This window comes from Dendropsophus ebraccatus, chromosome 7, assembly GCF_027789765.1.
Source record: "Dendropsophus ebraccatus isolate aDenEbr1 chromosome 7, aDenEbr1.pat, whole genome shotgun sequence".
NCBI lineage: Eukaryota > Metazoa > Chordata > Amphibia > Anura > Hylidae > Dendropsophus > Dendropsophus ebraccatus.
The window spans coordinates 149,460,116-149,474,765 of NC_091460.1; the positions used below are offsets into that span (position 1 = coordinate 149,460,116).

Below are 14,650 nucleotides of genomic sequence, written 5' to 3' on the forward strand. Positions count from 1 at the left end.
ATAGGGAGCGCCTGTTCTGAGAATTCCCTCTGGTGAGGCTACGAGAGAAGTGCCGTGTCGGCCGGGGGTTTATGTCTAGAGGGTTTGTTCCAGTCGTAGCTGCCAAACCCTTCCAGCCAATGGCGACCACTGAGCTGTGATGTCACCTCAAAACACAGAAACCTAATATATATTCTGGAGATTAAAGAGCCCCAAACCATCGCTTCCTCAGCAGTTAAAGCAATAAGTGACAAGATGAAAAGTTCACTGCTAGAATTGCTGGTTCTTCTACTTGATAAAATATCATTGGTCACCAAGCTCTTCAGCGTGCCGGAAGAGGATCCAGGAGACACCGATTACCAGGACACATCCTTTATGAAACGGGGAGACCTGTTAGAGGTCCCCAGAACCCTGTTCATTCACTATGGGATCTATCTGGGAGATAACAAGGTGGCTCATCTCATGCCGGATATCCTCCCTGCCATTTCAGAGGACAAGTGTCTGATTGGGAAAGTGGTCACCAACAAGAGGCTTATACTGGGCGTCCTGGCTAAGGTGGCCACTATCAGAGTAGACACTGTGCAGGACTTTGCTTATGGTGGAAGGATAATAGTGAATCACATGGACAAAAGTTTCAAGACAAAACCGCTTTGTAATGAAGAAGTGGCTGAGAGGGCTGAGAAACTGGTGGGGGCCAAAGCGTACAGCCTGCTGTGGGATAACTGCGAGCACTTTGTCACTTACTGCAGATACGGCCGTCCTGTCAGCTCGCAGACGGACAAGGTAAATACACTGTATTGCTGAGGATTTTATTGTTGTGTTTGACTCTATTTTACTAAATGACATAAATGATCAGAGAGCCTTGTAGATGAGGTAAGCGGCCAGGAGAGAATGAATGAGCCCAGTCATATGCACAGTACGTTATCCTTCCTCAAGGTTCAGTGGATTTAGGAATCATATCCAGTGGTCTCCGCAGCTTCTGCCCTTGTGGCTACGGAGTCATGCAGACATTGCTCTATTGCTTGCAGCATGTGATAATGGGCAGCAATGAGAAGGAGTCTTCAGTGCTTATAGTTTATTTCTTTTTACTGCATTTCCAGGAATTTAATGCAAAAAAAAGGAGCAAATGGAGACAAAGAGACAAACAAGAAGGTGATAGGCTGAGTGAAAGTAGTTGGACGTGTAAAGCACATGTGGAAGAGTTACTTTCCTGTTCCAAAGCTTCATAATGTAAATGCATATAAAAAAAACATTCTAGTAATAGGCCGGTATTAGAACAGATATTGATATTGTCTATAGTCCTTCCATGGTAGCCAGGTCCTGTATTAGGTGCTCCCCACTTTTTGACACAATTGTTGCTACAAACATTGTTATTGTGCCCCAACTTTATACTGCAGGCAAATGTAGCATCTTCTACTGTGCAAACAGGGCTGAGGGCTGTCCTGTCCAGTATCTGCTCCCCAATCCATGACCTATCGGGTATCCTGGGCAGTATCTGCTCCCCAATACATGACCTATCGGGTATCCTGGGCAGTATCTGCTCCCCAATCCATGACCTACCGGGTATCCTGTCCAGTATCTGCTCCCCAATCCATGACCTATCGGGTATCCTGGGCAGTATCTGCTCCCCAATACATGACCTATCGGGTATCCTGGGCAGTATCTGCTCCCCAATCCATAACCTACCGGGTATCCTGTCCAGTATCTGCTCCCCAATCCATGACCTATCGGGTATCCTGGGCAGTATCTGCTCCCCAATCCATGACCTACCGGGTATCCTGGGCAGTATCTGCTCCCCAATCCATGTTCTACCGGGTATCCTGGGCAGTATCTGCTCCCCAATCCATGACCTATCGGGTATCCTGTCCAGTATCTGCTCCCCAATCCATGACCTATCGGGTATCCTGGGCAGAATCTGCTCCCCAATACATGACCTATCGGGTATCCTGGGAAGTATCTGCTCCCCAATCCATGACCTACCGGGTATCCTGGGCAGTATCTGCTCCCCAATCCATGACCTATCGGGTATCCTGGGCAGTATCTGCTCCCCAATCCATGTTCTACCGGGTATCCTGTGCAGTATCTGCTCCCCAATCCATGACCTACCAGGTACCCTGGGCAGTATCTGCTCCCCAATCCATGTCCTACCAGGAATCCTGTCCAGTATCTGCTCCCCAATCCATGTTCTACCGGGTATCCTGTGCAGTATCTGCTCCCCAATCCATGACCTACCAGGTACCCTGGGCAGTATCTGCTCCCCAATCCATGACCTACCAGGTACCCTGTGCAGTATCTGCTCCCCAATCCATGTCGTACCAGGAATCCTGTCCAGTATCTGCTCCCCAATCCATGTTCTACCAGGTACCCTGGGCAGTATCTGCTCCCCAATCCATGTCCTACCAGGAATCCTGTCCAGTATCTGCTCCCCAATCCATGACCTACCAGGTATCCTGTCCAGTATCTGCTCCCCAATCCATGTCCTACCTGGTATCCTGTCCAGTATCTGCTCCCCAATCCATGACCTACCAGGTATCCTGGGCAGTATCTGCTCCCCAATCCATGAGCTATCGGGTACCCTGGGCAGTATCTGCTCCCCAATCCATGTCCTACCAGGAATCTTGTCCGGTATCTGCTCCCCAATACATGTTCTACCAGGTACCCTGGGCAGTATCTGCTCCCTAATCCATGTCCTACCAGGTATCCTGTCCAGTATCTGCTCCCCAATCCATGTCCTACCGGGTATCCTGTCCAGTATCTGCTCCCCAATCCATGACCTACCAGGTATCCTGGGCAGTATCTGCTCCCCAATCCATGTCCTACCGGATATCCTGGGGAGTATCTGCTCCCCAATCCATGACCTATCGGGTATCCTGGGCAGTATCTGCTCCCCAATACATGACCTATCAGGTATCCTGGACAGTATCTGCTCCCCAATACATGACCTATCGGGTATCCTGGGCAGTATCTGCTCCCCAATCCATGACCTACCAGGTATCCTGTCCAGTATCTGCTCCCCAATCCATGTCCTACCGGGTATCCTGTCCAGTATCTGCTCCCCAATCCATGACCTATCGGGTATCCTGGGCAGAATCTGCTCCCCAATACATGACCTATCGGGTATCCTGGGAAGTATCTGCTCCCCAATCCATGACCTACCGGGTATCCTGGGCAGTATCTGCTCCCCAATCCATGACCTATCAGGTATCCTGGGCAGTATCTGCTCCCCAATCCATGTTCTACCGGGTATCCTGTGCAGTATCTGCTCCCCAATCCATGACCTACCAGGTACCCTGGGCAGTATCTGCTCCCCAATCCATGTCCTACCAGGAATCCTGTCCAGTATCTGCTCCCCAATCCATGTTCTACCGGGTATCCTGTGCAGTATCTGCTCCCCAATCCATGACCTACCAGGTACCCTGGGCAGTATCTGCTCCCCAATCCATGACCTACCAGGTACCCTGTGCAGTATCTGCTCCCCAATCCATGTCGTACCAGGAATCCTGTCCAGTATCTGCTCCCCAATCCATGTTCTACCAGGTACCCTGGGCAGTATCTGCTCCCCAATCCATGTCCTACCAGGAATCCTGTCCAGTATCTGCTCCCCAATCCATGTCCTACCGGGTATCCTGTCCAGTATCTGCTCCCCAATCCATGACCTACCAGGTATCCTGGGCAGTATCTGCTCCCCAATCCATGAGCTATCGGGTACCCTGGGCAGTATCTGCTCCCCAATCCATGTCCTACCAGGAATCCTGTCCGGTATCTGCTCCCCAATACATGTTCTACCAGGTACCCTGGGCAGTATGTGCTCCCTAATCCATGTCCTACCAGGTATCCTGTCCAGTATCTGCTCCCCAATCCATGTCCTACTGGGTATCCTGTCCAGTATCTGCTCCCCAATCCATGACCTACCAGGTATCCTGGGCAGTATCTGCTCCCCAATCCATGTCCTACCGGATATCCTGGGGAGTATCTGCTGCCCAATCCATGACCTATCGGGTATCCTGGGCAGTATCTGCTCCCCAATACATGACCTATCAGGTATCCTGGGCAGTATCTGCTCCCCAATACATGACCTATCGGGTATCCTGGGCAGTATCTGCTCCCCAATCCATGACCTACCAGGTATCCTGTCCAGTATCTGCTCCCCAATCCATGTCCTACCGGGTATCCTGTCCAGTATCTGCTCCCCAATCCATGACCTACCAGGTATCCTGTCCAGTATCTGCTCCCCAATCCATGTCCTACCGGGTATCCTGGGCAGTATCTGCTCCCCAATCCATGACCTACCAGGTACCCTGGACAGTATCTGCTCCCCAATCCATGACCTACCAGGTACCCTGTGCAGTATCTGCTCCCCAATCCATGTCCTACCAGGAATCCTGTCCAGTATCTGCTCCCCAATCCATGACCTACCAGGTATCCTGTCCAGTATCTGCTCCCCAATCCATGTTCTACCAGGTACCCTGGGCAGTATCTGCTCCCCAATCCATGTCCTACCAGGTATCCTGTCCAGTATCTGCTCCCCAATCCATGTCCTACCGGGTATCCTGTCCAGTATCTGCTCCCCAATCCATGACCTACCAGGTATCCTGTCCAGTATCTGCTCCCCAATCCATGTCCTACCAGGTATCCTGGGGAGTATCTGCTCCCCAATCCATGACCTATCGGGTATCCTGGGCAGTATCTGATCCCCAATACATGACCTATCGGGTATCCTGGGCAGTATCTGCTCCGCAATCCATGACCTACTGGGTATCCTGGGCAGTATCTGCTCCCCAATCCATGTTCTACCGGGTATCCTGTCCAGTATCTGCTCCCCAATCCATAACTTACCGGGTATCCTGGGCAGTATCTGCTCCCTAATCCATGTCCTACCGGGTATCCTGGGGAGTATCTGCTCCACAATCCATGACCTATCGGGTATCCTGGGCAGTATCTTCTCCCCAATCCATGACCTACCGGGTATCCTGGGAAGTATCTGCTCCCCAATACATGACCTATCGGTTATCCTGGGCAGTATCTGCTCCCCAATCCATGACCTACCGGGTATCCTGGGCAGTATCTGCTCCCCAATCCATGACCTACCAGGTACCCTGGACAGTATCTGCTCCCCAATCCATGTCATACCGGGTATCCTGTCCAGTATCTGCTCCCCAATCCATGTCCTACCAGGTATCTTGTCCAGTATCTGCTCCCCAATCCATAACCTACCGGTATCCTGGGCAGTATCTGCTCCCTAATCCATGTCCTACCGGGTATCCTGGGCAGTATCTGCTCCACAATCCATGTCCTACCGGGTATCCTGGGGAGTATCTGCTCCCCAATCCATGACCTATCGGGTATCCTGGGCAGTATCTGCTTCCCAATCCATGACCTATCGGGTATCCTGGGCAGTATCTGCTCCCCAATCCATGACCTACCGGGTATCCTGGGGAGTATCTGCTTCCCAATCCATGACCTATCGGGTATCCTGGGCAGTATCTGCTCCCCAATCCATGACCTACCGGGTATCCTGGGCAGTATCTGCTCCCCAATCCATGACCTACTGGGTATCCTGGGCAGTATCTGCTCCCCAATCCATGTCCTACCGGGTACCCTGTCCAGTATCTGCTCCTCAATCCATGTCCTACCGGGTATGCTGTCCAGTATCTGCTCCCCAATCCATGTCCTACTGGGTATCCTGCGCAGTATCTGCTCCCCAATTCATGTCCTACCGGGTATCCTGGGCAGTATCTGATCCCCAATCCATGTCATACCGGGTATCCTGGGCAGTATCTGATCCCCAATCCATGTCCTACCGGGTATCCTGCGCAGTATCTGATCCCCAATCCATGACCTATCGGGTATCCTGCGCAGTATCTGATCCCCAATCCATGTCCTAGAAAATATTATCACCATACATATTACTGCCATACTGTCACTAACCAAATCCTGTGTACTGAGACCAATATTGCCAATAATACCAGTACACAAGGAGGAAATATTACCACCACAACCACTACCATCACCACCATATTGTTACTGACCAAATCCTGTATACTAAATCCAATAAAACACAGTGCCAGATAACAAGTAACAAATATTACCACCACATACTGACTAACACCGCCACATACTGACTAACACCACCGCTGCTACTAAATAACATCCACTGTACACAGATCACCATCACCTCATCAAGTCATATAGAGGCTGACCCAGCTCTACACAGGTTCTGTACACCATATACATTACAGTGCAGTTATGTCAGGTGACTCACAGGGAGCGTCTTCTCTGATCAGAGTTCTTCCCTTTTCATCTTCTCCACGTGCCCTGGACCGTTAAGAGAACTTCTCCGAGCCACGAATCCACAGAATCTGCCAGACAAACATATTAGGCTCCTCACTCCATTAGGCACTATCCTCATCTCTCTACACACTGCACATCTGTGTTGGCCCCTTTGTGCCCTCATTTAGTGGGTAGGCTGACTCTATGTGACCCCCCTTATAGTACATACCCCCCTCTATGTAGACCACTATAGTACATGCATTCCTATGTGCATGCCATATACACCCCCCGTGTATTCCCCCTTATAGTTGGCCCCCCTTGTGTAATCCCCCTTATAGATGGCCCCCTTGTGTTATCGCCCTTATTGATGGCCCCCCTTGGGTTATTCCCCTTATAGATGCCCCCCAATGTTTCCCCAATAGAGATTGCGCCATCTGTTTTGTCCCCCTTATAGATGGCCCCCATGTTATCCCCCTTATAGATGCCCCTGTTGTCCCCTTTATAGATGGCCCCCATGTTATCCCCCTTATAGATACCCCACGTATCCCCCTTATATATGCCCCTTCTGTTATGCCCCCCATGTATCCCCCTTTTGTTGCTCCCATGTTATCCTCCTTATAGATGCCCCCCCATGTTATCCCCCTTGTAGATGGCCCCCCATGTATCCTTCATATAGATGGCCCCCATGTTATCCCCCTTATAGATGGCCCCCATGTATCCCCCTTATAGATGGCCCCCCACATATACCCCTTATAGATGCCCCCCCCCATTTATCCATGGATACATGGGGGGGCATCTATAAGGGTATAGATGCCCCCCCCCATGTATCCCCCTTATAGATGCCTCCCCATGTGCAAAGCAGATGAGAGAAAAAAAAACAACAACACTCACCTGCAACTTGCACCCCGCCGTGTCTCTCTTCTGCAGGCTTGGCCCCCGTCTGATGCTCGGCTCCCAGCTCCCCGGCATGGTCCCATCCCCGGCAGCACACACATCAGTGAACTCTGTGTGCGCTGGGGATGTTACTTCAGTTTCAGGGGCGCTTGTTATACACGCTCCCTGCGCCTGAAGTACTTTACCGGCGCACACAGAGTTCACTGATGTGCAGGGGCGTAGCTAATGTCTCTTGGGCCCTAGAGCAAGAGGAAAACTTGGGCCCCCCCTTCCTCAACCAAGCGATGCTATTGGTATATCTCAAGACCACCGATATTACCAATAATACCAGTATATAAGAAATATTATCACCATAAATATTACCGTCATACTTTTACTAACCAAATCCTGTATACTGAGACCAATGTTACCAATAATACCAGTATACAAGGGGCAAATGTTATCACCACAACCATCACCACCATATTGTTACTGACCAAATCCAGTATACTAAATCCAATAAAACACAGTACCGGATTACAAGTAACAAATATTACCAGCACATACTGACTAATACCAGCGCATACTGACTAACACCGAAACATACCGACTAATACCAGCACATACTGACTAACACCACCACATACTAACACCGCCACATACTAACACCGCCACATACTGACTAACACCGCCACATACTGACTAACACCACCACATACTGACTAACACCACCATATACTGACTAACACCGCCACATACTGACTAACACCACCACCGCTGCTACTGAATAATCCACTGTACACAGATCACTATCACCAGTAATATAGAGGCTGACCCAGCTCTACACAGGTTCTGTACAACATATACATCACAGTGCAGTTATATCAGGTGACTCACAGGGGACGTCTTCTCTGATCGGAGTTCTTCCCTTTTCATCTTCTTCTCCATCCGTCCTGGGCCATTATGAGAACTTCTTCGAGCCACAAATCCACAGAATCTGCCAGACAGACATATTAGGCTCCACACTACTCACCATCCTCATCTCTACACAAACAGCACATCTGTATTGGCCCCTTTCTGCACTCATTTAGTGGGTAGGCTGACTCTTTGTGACCCCCCCTTATAGTACATACCCCCCTCTGTGTAGACCACTATAGTACATGCATCCCTTTGTGCATGCCCTATTGTATACGCCCCCTTATAGATGACCCCCCTTGTGTTATCCCCTTATAGAAGGCCCCCTTGTGTTATCCCCCTTATAGATTTCCCCCTCTGTGTTATCCCCCTTATAGATGCCCCCCATGTATCCCCCTTGTAGATGCCCCTCCTGTTATCCCCCTTATAGATGCCCTCCATGTATCCCCCTTTTGTTGCCCCCCCCCATGTTATCCCCCTTATAGATGCCCCCCCATGTATCCCCCTTATAGATGCCCCCCATGTTATCCTCCTTATACATGGCCCCTCTGTATTCCTCCTTATAGATGGCCCCCATGGTATCTCCCTTATAGATGGCCCCCATGTATCCCCATTATAGATGGCCCCCCATGTTATCTCCCTTATAGATGGCCCTCATGTTATCCCCCTTATAGATGCCCCCCCCATGTATCCTTGGATATATGGGGGGGCATCACTTGCAACTCGCTCCCTCACCGTGTCTCTCTTCTGCAGGCTCGGCCCCCGTCTGATGTGCGGCTCCCGGCTCCCCAGCAGCACACACATCAGTGAGCTCTGTGTGCGCTGGGAATGTTACTTCTGGCTCATGCGCTCTTGTTATACACGCTCCCTGCTCCGGAAGTACTACCCCGCGCACTCAGAGGTAACTGATGTGTGCTGCCGGGGACGGGACTGAGCCGGGGAGCCACGCGTAAGCTGGAGGACCAGCCTCTTGTGACCACAAGCAAGACACTGCTTGCGGTCACAGGAGGGAGGGGGCAGTGCGGTGGCAAGGGGGCCTCGCGGGCCCCCCTTGGTAGCGGCCCGGTCGCAGTGGTCGCCGCCGCTGAGTGTGACGCCACTACTGGTGGTGGATGGCCGAGATACAGCTGGACTGTAAGGGTTTTGTCACGTGACACCAGTGCCTGTGGGCACACAGGTGTGATGGCACACCTGCTTTTTGAGTATAAGGCCGGTTGTACCCTTCTCCCCTGTGGTCGGTGTCCTGTCAGGTTGCTGCAGGGTCCCTTGGGATAGCGTAGTCACGGGTGTCCAGAGTGGTGTAGTAACCCTCCCGAATAGTGGTAGGACCCGCCACCCACAGATATGGGGGATATTCCAAGGTTGCAGTGTGCGTGCTGTGCAGGTGGTAGTGAGTAATCACAGACTCAGGTGATAACTTGGTTACTACTTGTAAATGTGCAGCAGGGAATACAACGAATCTTGAAATACACTTGATACAGTTCCAATAAATATACGAACATAGAACCACCAGATCTGTGAGATAAGTGCTGAGTAGGATGTAGAGGAGTGGATAAGGTTGTACTGAGGTAGCGTAGTAGAGAGGAGGGTGCCGTGAGAATCTCAACCCAATTAGTAATGTGCTCTGCCGGGAGGTTGGAGTGTAGAGAAGAATACTTGTAGAGGAAGAAGAAGAAACAACAACCTGTGCCTGTGTTTTGACCTTCTCCTATAGTCTTCACACCCCCTGATGCCCACAAGCTTCGGCTGAACCGTACCGATGGGTGACACAGGCCTCCGACCCCGTTACCTGGGTTGAGCGGAATGGTTAGGATTTCACCCGCGCTGCGAGATGGAGTTCATCGACCTTACATAACTTTGCTCCACCCGGATCAGTTCCTAGCTCTTTGGCTCTTTTGTGAATACTGTCCTGCACTGTAGTGACTCCTAGTCCTTTGCGTGGGTTGAGGTTATCTGAAGGCTAGTCCTCTCCTGAAGGGTCTAACAGTGTGTGGTGCTTCAAGAAAAAAAGCTGCCTGTTCTGCGTCCTACCCCTGTGGAGTACTAAGAACCCACACTACTTGTGAACTCCTCCCCTTCCTGTCCAACGTGCGTGTGAAGTGTGCTGTGATTGGGTGGAAAGAGTACAATAGAGAAGGGGGAAAGAAAGAGAGAATAGGATAGAAGAAAGGAGTGATCCTACTGGATAACATAATCTGGTGCATACATACACAAATAACCCTTGAGGCACTTCAGCTGTGCAACTTCTGGACCTTGGTTATACTATACAGCAACATCTACTGGTCACATTTGGCAATACTACATTTACAACAAGACTACAAAGACGTAAGACTTTCTAGAGGGGTGTAAGGAATAGCAACACCCGCAGTAGGCCACCACAGGAGTACCGGGCTGGTGAGAAGTGTCTTTATATGATTGTTCTTCTGAATCCTCAGAATATTCCCTCTGGTGTGTATCGAGGTTCTGCAGATGCCTCAGCAGACAACGTGCGTCCCCTGATGCAGCACTGCAAGGAAATGCTCAATTACTGCAATGAGCATTTGTGAACACAGCTTAAGGCGTTGTTCATACTCAGTATATTGCTCAGTATTTTTGGTCAGTATTTTGCAAACAAAACCAGGAGTGGATTGAAAACACCGGAAGGCTATGTTCTAACACTGCTAAATTTAAATGGATGGCTGCCATTTACTAGCAAATAGTTACTATCATTTTAAAACAACGGCCGTTATTTGCCATTAAACAACGACCATCCAGTAAATTTCAACAGTGTGTTAGCATAGCCTTTCTGTGTCTTTAATCCATTCCTGGTTTTGGTTGCAAAATACTAACCAAATATACTGAGTGTGAACATAGCCGTTTACACAGACAGATTTATCTGACAGATTATTGAAGCCAAAGCCAGGAATGGCCTCGAAAAGAGGAGAAATCTTAGTCTTTCCTTTCTGACCTGTTCTCTGGTTAAAGTGTGCGCCTGCGCCCGTCCGTGTCACACATCTCAGCTGTGTCTGGCAGGAGAGCATAGCATCAGTTCTGGCCTCCGTCTTCAGTGTTTCTGCATTGCGCAGGGGAGGGACTGACACCTGGACGGACGGGACCTGATGGCTCCTGTTTAAGCCTCCCAAGTCCTGATATTCTCCAGATCCTGTATATAAGTGAAGCTGCAGGATCGGGCTGGGTGCGGACAGGCAGGACACTGGCAGCCACTTCCTTTGCAGGGAGTTTACAGCGGTGCTATTACAGGCTTCTGTGAACTCCTGGCTGCCGGCTCGTAAAACGCTGCCCATTAGAGACATTTGTCTGGCTCTCTAGTTTTATTGGGGGATCTGGGCCAATTCTTACCGTTTAGCTTCGGAGCCGACATCGTAAATCCCAGAAAGGAATGTTTAGGGCGAATATTGCGCAAAATGATGGATTCTGTCAAGGTTCTGTATTAGCTGAATGCTCTGCTGTCTCCATCTCGCCCCATCACCCACAACGGACCAGAATCTCACCCTAAACTCCTCCAATCAAAGCTCGGCTTTTATGGACTGTGATTTGTGTCCGTGTTGTATCAGACAGATGATATTGTGTCCTATAACTAATATTACCGCCCTGTGTATCACCGCATAGGGGGGCGCTGTAATATGGCTCCATTGCTGAAATACGGCTCCATCAATGTTAAACGGCTCTCTGTATTATAGCTTCATCACTGTAATATGTGTCCGTCGCTCCATCACAGTAATCCTGCTCCATTGCTGTAATGCGGCTCTATCGCCCTATCACTATAATACGGCTACATTGCTATAATACGGCTCCATCGCTGTAATACGGCTCCCAGTCAGGTAGACGACACATATATGCCCCTTCCCACCATTACTCCCAGTCAGGTAGAGGACACATACAGTATATGCCTCTTCCCACCATTACTCCCAGTCAGATAGACGACACATATACGCCCCTTCCCACCATTACTCCCAGTCAGGTAAAGGACACATATATGCCCCTTCCCAACATTACTCCCAGTCAGGTAAAGGACACATATACGCCCCTTCCCAACATTACTCCCAGTCAGGTAGGCCCTTCCCACCATTACTCCCAGTCAGATAGACAACACATATACGCCCCTTCCCACCATTACTCCCAGTCAGGTAAAGGACACATATACGCCCCTTCCCACCATTACTCCCAGTCAGGTAGAGGACACATATACGCCCCTTCCCACCATTAATCCCAGTCAGGTAGAGGACACATATACGCCCCTTCCCACCATTATTCCCAGTCAGGTAAAGGACACATATACGCCCCTTCCCACCATTACTCCCAGTCAGGTAGAGGACACATATATGCCCCTTCCCAACATTACTCCCAGTCAGGTAAAGGACACATATACGCCCCTTCCCAACATTACTCCCAGTCAGGTAGGCCCTTCCCACCATTACTCCCAGTCAGATAGACAACACATATACGCCCCTTCCCACCATTACTCCCAGTCAGGTAAAGGACACATATACGCCCCTTCCCACCATTACTCCCAGTCAGGTAGAGGACACATATACGCCCCTTCCCACCATTACTCCCAGTCAGGTAGAGGACACATATACGCCCCTTCCCACCATTATTCCCAGTCAGGTAAAGGACACATATACGCCTCTTCCCACCATTACTCCCAGTCAGGTAGAGGACACATATACGCCCCTTCCCACCATTACTCCCAGTCAGGTAAAGGACACATATACGCCCCTTCCCACCATTACTCCCAGTCAGGTAGAGGACACATATACGCCTCTTCCCACCATTACTCCCAGTCAGGTAGAGGACACATATACGCCCCTTCCCACCATTACTCCCAGTCAGGTAGAGGACACATATACGCCCCTTCCCACCATTACTCCCAGTCAGGTAAAGGACACATATACGCCTCTTCCCACCATTACTCCCAGTCAGGTAAAGGACACATATACGCCCCTTCCCACCGTTACTCCCAGTCAGGTAGAGGACACATATACGCCTCTTCCCACCATTACTCCCAGTCAGGTAGCCCCTTCCCACCACTACTCCCAGTCAGGCAGACGACACATATATGCCCCTTCCCACCATTACTCTCAGTCAGGTAGAGGACACATATACGCCCCTTCCCACCACTACTCCCAGTCAGATAGACGACACATATATGCCCCTTCCCACCACTACTCCCAGTCAGGTAGGCCCTTCCCACCATTACTCCCAGTCAGGTAAAGGACACATATACGCCTCTTCCCACCATTACTCCCAGTCAGGTAGAGGACACATATACGCCCCTTCCCACCATTACTCCCAGTCAGGTAGAGGACACATATACGCCCCTTCCCACCATTACTCCCAGTCAGGTAAAGGACACATATACGCCCCTTCCCACCATTACTCCCAGTCAGGTAGAGGACACATATACGCCCCTTCCCACCATTACTCCCAGTCAGGTAAAGGACACATATACGCCCCTTCCCACCATTACTCCCAGTCAGGTAGAGGACACATATATGCCCCTTCCCACCATTACTCCCAGTCAGGTAAAGGACACATATACGCCCCTTCCCACCATTACTCCCAGTCAGGTAGAGGACACATATATGCCCCTTCCCACCATTAATCCCAGTCAGGTAGGCCCTTCCCACCATTACTCCCAGTCAGATAGACGACACATATACGCCCCTTCCCACCATTAATCCCAGTCAGATACAGGACACATATATGCCCCTTCCCACCACTACTCCCAGTCAGGTAGGCCCTTCCCACCATTACTCCCACCATTTCCTAGCATTGACCTGCTCTGGTGGCCACGGAGCTCTCAGTCTAGAGTCAGCTGTAGATTCGTGTGTCCAGGTAACATTATTGGCATATATAATGTGTAATACTGATCCATTGGGACTGGTTACTTCTCGGCGGCCGTATAACAGGGATTTGCTTTGTCTTCTAGTTTTGTGAGATTGTCAAGAGGATCATCAGAGACCAGAGAAGCATCTTATTCTCTGCTGCTTTAGGACTTGTGTTCGCTCTATGTCTGGGACTGGAACCTTTTACAACGCTACCTTGTCTCCTCATCACTTTCACCCTGTGGATCGCAGAGTGACCGGCCGGCTGTATATAGTACAAATCCTCTATTTATAAGGATCCATTGAGGAGATGTGGAAGACGCCTCATATTTACTCTTCTTTACTGCACAATAAATAATTTTTTTTTACTAAGTGTGATTGTTGGTTGTCATGTTTTTATGTTGTAGGTATACAGATAGGACTGCTGCTCCTAGGATCTGCTACGACACATAATGTATATACGCCTCTTCCCACCATTACTCCCAACATTTCCTAGCACTGACCTCCTCTGGTGGACATTTTTATATTGTAGGTTCATAGATAGGACTGCTGCCCTGGGATCTACTGTAACATTCTGATTGCTGATCCTTACATTGATCCATTCAGATCACCGGGCCTGGGCTTCACTTCCCTACAATTTGAACAATTAGTAACATTACATGAAAGGACTCATCTTTGTATCAAGGGTATTTTGCAGGGAATTACAAGATGACTCAATAATATCCAGAATCTGACTGGTAGACGCCAGGCTGCTGCTTTCTGATCACATCATATTGATCTCACTG

At 49.9% G+C, this 14,650-nt stretch overlaps 1 protein-coding gene across 1 annotated transcript; it reads left to right on the top strand.

Moving 5' to 3' along the window:
* Positions 1 to 226: 226 nt before the first annotated feature.
* Positions 227 to 14,243, top strand: LRAT (lecithin retinol acyltransferase). Its single transcript, XM_069978723.1, has 2 exons — positions 227 to 762; positions 13,970 to 14,243. Exons 1-2 carry the CDS (start codon positions 235 to 237, stop codon positions 14,120 to 14,122), a joined length of 681 nt encoding a protein of 226 aa, XP_069834824.1. The 5' UTR covers positions 227 to 234; the 3' UTR covers positions 14,123 to 14,243.
* Positions 14,244 to 14,650: the final 407 nt, after the last annotated feature.